This window comes from Brassica oleracea, chromosome C3, assembly GCF_000695525.1.
Source record: "Brassica oleracea var. oleracea cultivar TO1000 chromosome C3, BOL, whole genome shotgun sequence".
In the NCBI taxonomy this organism is placed as follows: domain Eukaryota; kingdom Viridiplantae; phylum Streptophyta; class Magnoliopsida; order Brassicales; family Brassicaceae; genus Brassica; species Brassica oleracea.
Window position 1 is genome coordinate 21,572,595 of NC_027750.1, and position 4,286 is coordinate 21,576,880.

The following is a 4,286-nucleotide window of genomic DNA, read 5'->3' on the forward strand; positions in this document are numbered from 1 at the left end:
AAGTTATCCTGCAAACAGTTAAAACATGAAAATCCAAACAAAATATATACAACAACCATATAAAAGAAAAAAACAGAGAGAATGTTACCTTCTTAGTTAAGGAGTCCTCGAGCTCAATGATGTCTTCATAAGAAACTTTTGCAACTTCTTTCCAATTGCCACACCTTGGACCTTTGAAGCTGTCTGAGACTCTTCTACCTAATGTTTCTCCAAAATCAGGAATTGCCTCCATAATCCAAATGTGGAGAGCATAGGAGAAACCCTCGAAAATGTAGCTCTCCTTCTTACCCAACTTCTTCATTGCCTTCTCAATCGAACTCAACAGGAAATCATACGAGTGAAGACCCCAATGGAACTTCCGAACCTTGTCAAAATCCATCACCAACTTGATGTACATATGAGGGATGGACACCTTCTCATCTCTCCCCATCACCACACCCACTATTACACACAAGTAGATCAACCTCATCCTATCAAGCCGCGTCCAAGTGTGAACTTCTTGTAGATGAACCTTTCTGATCGACTGCAAGGTGATCTTACCACCTGTGTGCAGTAGGTTACTCCAAAAACCCCCGTCGTTTTTCCATTTCACTACGTCACTGTTAGTTTCCCGTGTAATCTTGAGGCCTGTCACAGCATGGTACTCCTGAAGCGAAAACCGGAGAGGCGTCCTCGCAAAAACAAACCACTTCTCATGCAGCTTTGAGGTAATCAGCTGTCTACATATGAAGCTATCCACTAGTTTCCCAGAGAACTTGAGATCATTTTCGGCAATAGCCATGATATGTGTGAAAACATGATCTCTCTTCACATCATCGTACTCTGCACACATAGCTTTCTTCAGATCTCTGATAAGTTCCATGCGGCAACTGTTGTTGATCTTCTTAACCCGAGGTTCTGAACCCTCTGCATATAATCGTTTAGGTAGCTCCAGCTCCATATCTACAAAAGATAATAAAACACATGGTTGTTAACAGCAATATCATAAACATGCAAACGTCCGAAACAAGCGTAAGAGTGAAACTGAGCCAGAGTGAAACTGAGCCAAACACAAGATAATAATCAAAAGCAAAACACCATTGTCTAATCAAATTTAAATTTAGAAACACAGTAGATCGATTAATCAAATAAGACAAGTCAATCTCCATCTCGCAATCAAATCAGCAAATTAAGACAATTAACAGTCAAATACACACAAACTTTGTTCAGCGAAATCAGTATCGTAACACTCATAAAGACAAACACAAACACTAACATTGTTCACCAAAATCGGTTCACATAATCAAAAAGTCAATTCAGACAAGCAAACAAATATTGATCCAAGTCAAAGTAACAAACTTAATAATGAAACAAAGACTAAGACAAATCAAAGAAACAAACCGTTCACAAATTGAGACCAGATAGCCGGATGAGAGAGGCGGAGAAGGGGAGAGAAGCCGAAAGGTGGAGAGAAATGGAGAGAAGCGACGAGAAGCAGAGAGGCGGAGAGTAGCGGAGAGGTGAAGAGAATCAGAGAGAAGCGCCGAGAAGCGGAGAGGCAGAGAGGCGGATAAGCTCGATTTTGCCTTTGATTTCACTGGTTCGTCCACAAGATCGCCATCTTCAAAGTCTCAATTTTTTGGCCATCAGAGAGAGGCGGTGAAACAAAAACGAAATTAGTTCAGAGGTGGAGGCAAACAGAGAGAAGCAGCGAGCAGCAGAGAGGCGGAGAAGCTTGATTTCGCCGTTGAATTCACCGGTTATTACACAGGATCGCCATTTTCAAAGTCTCGATTGTTTTTCTTGAGAGAGAGGCGGAGAAACCAACAAGAAATTAGGGTTACGTGTTTTGTTCCCTTTTTGTTTTAACTTTTTTAATATATCTTTGTAACACGTTTTTTTTTAAAAAAAAATTACTTAGCACATGAAACAAACACAATTAAATTATGTTTAATTAGATTAATTCAAGGTTAGTTTTGGAATTTTGGAAAATTTTATACTAAAGGGACAATTTAATGATGGATTTATACCATAGGGACAACTATGTTGTTTTCTTGTTCTCTTTTGGCAATTTTCCCTTAAAACTTTCAGTGTTTAAAGTGCGAGAATGTGACACTATTGGGTTTAAAATGCGATTTTCCCGAATACTTTCCAAAAAGTCTTCCGAAAGTTTTCTGAGAAGTCTTCCAAAGTGTGACTCAGATCTGAAAAAAAGCTGCACTTTCAAAAACATTCAGATGACTTCAAAACAGAGAAAAACATCAGTAAAATTTTATGTTTAACAATAAACAAAACTGTTACATTAGGTTGGATCTATAAATTTTTAAAATATAATATATAAAACAGACAAAAATACATATCCAAAATTTACTACTTTGGGCAGGAGACTTTGTCTGAGATTCATCTTAGAAGTTTTCCAAAGTCTGACTTAGATCTAAAAAATCTGCAAATTCAAAAACACTCAAATAATTTCAAAACATCGAAAAAACTCAAAAATAAATTGTTTATGCTTAAAAAAATAGTCACAATAAATTGAATATATAGATTTTTAGAATCTAACATATAAAACACACCAAAATACATATTCAAAATTTATAGATCTACATTTGAAAGAGTGAAAAATGAGAACCATGTAATGAAAAACCTTAAAAAACAAGATAAATTAGTGAGAAAAACATAAGAAAAAAAATGAGAACTAGATTTAAAGTTTGGTGTTTTCAAGTTCAAGGAGATTAAAGAGTGGTTGGAGAGTTTTAGAATGAGGAACATTATATTTTGTTGCAACTATTTGATAGGACGGGAGAGAATGGGTAAATTGTCTTTTTATAAGGAGACAAAAATTCCAATTAGGTTTAATATTTTTGGTTCAGAAGACTTACATAGAAGTTTTCTGAGACACAAGTTTGTTATTGGTCCCAGAAGACTCTTCCCAATAAATCTTCCAATGCATGCATGTTAGAAGACTTCCGTAGAAATTTTCTAAATCATAAAACCAGATAAATAACTAAATAGAAACAAATACTTCATTAAATATATGATCAATTTATAACTGTTTAATATACACAAAACTAAACACATATGAGTCAGAAAAAAATTAAATTAAGATTTCAAAATTAACCATAAAAACACAAACAATACTATAACATATGTTACCAGTTCCTAAATAAAAGATTATCATGACTCAGTCTACATTCATTCACTTATGTTGGAAAAAATTCAATTTTAGTAAATCTATATTTACATCATTTGAAAATATTTATAATTATATGATTTAGATTTTTTTTCCCATCAAAATATATTTAATAAAATTTATAAATAATTTTTAAGATCTAATACATGAGAAGATTTTTCGAGAAGTCTTCCGAGAAAAAACTTTTCGAGAAGTCTTCCAAGAAAAGACTTCACTAACCACACAGAAGACTTCACATCATGATTATATTAGTAAAATTGCATATAGTTTTTTGTTTGGTTACAAAGTGCTGGAGTGGCGGACCCATAATTTTTTTTTACCTGGGTCAGTGACTAATTAAATTGTAAAAAGTAAAACAAAAAGGAGTATTGAACCTGATACATCTTATTTTAGAGGGTGCAACTCTGACCATTTGAGCTAAATAAATATAACATCTAAAAGGCACAATGAATGTTTTTACATTTAACATGGGTCAACTGACACACCATCTCATAACATGCGTCCGCCTATGGTCATAACGGGGTTTTTGTTTTGTCATAAAGAGCTGGTTAAAATCGACTTTGAGTCATTTTTTCAATTCCCATTTTTTATATATACAAAATTCTTTCTATGTTAATTGTAATTTTTGAAAAACATAGCAAGGGCAAAAGCAAATCCAACCGTTGTTAAATTTTGTTTAATTGTCGAAAAGGGGCAATAAATGGGTTGTTTTACCATATAGATAAGCAACATTCTAACAACTTTAATCATACTGTCGCACGCATTAAACAATGTTCTAAACTTGTAGTTTTACTTTTTTTTTGCAAAGATAACTAGGTGGTAATCCGCGCCTTGCGCGGGGTGATGGATTAAAAGAGATTATAACTTTAAAACTATATAGACTAATTTATTGGGGTATTTTAATTATATTTATGGAAATACATCTAAAAGAGTAAGTAAAGACTTATATAAATTTATTATGAATTTAAGATGAAACAAAAAAAAGCAAGAGCATTATTGTTTTCATAATATAAATTATGAATATAAAATAAAATGAAACATATGCAACAAAATAATAAAATATGAAAGAAACAAATTTATAAAGAAACAAATAAAAAATTGATAAAACCACAACTAC

The 4,286-nt window shown here is 33.1% G+C and overlaps 1 protein-coding gene across 1 annotated transcript; it reads right to left on the reverse strand.

Moving 5' to 3' along the window:
- Positions 1-3: 3 nt before the first annotated feature.
- On the reverse strand, positions 4-1,813 carry LOC106330105. Its single transcript, XM_013768655.1, has 3 exons — positions 1,381-1,813; positions 172-942; positions 4-8 (listed from the first exon to the last, which is right to left on the reverse strand). The coding sequence occupies exons 2-3, from the start codon at positions 938-940 to the stop codon at positions 4-6; spliced, it is 774 nt and encodes a 257-aa protein (XP_013624109.1). The 5' UTR covers positions 941-942; positions 1,381-1,813.
- Positions 1,814-4,286: the final 2,473 nt, after the last annotated feature.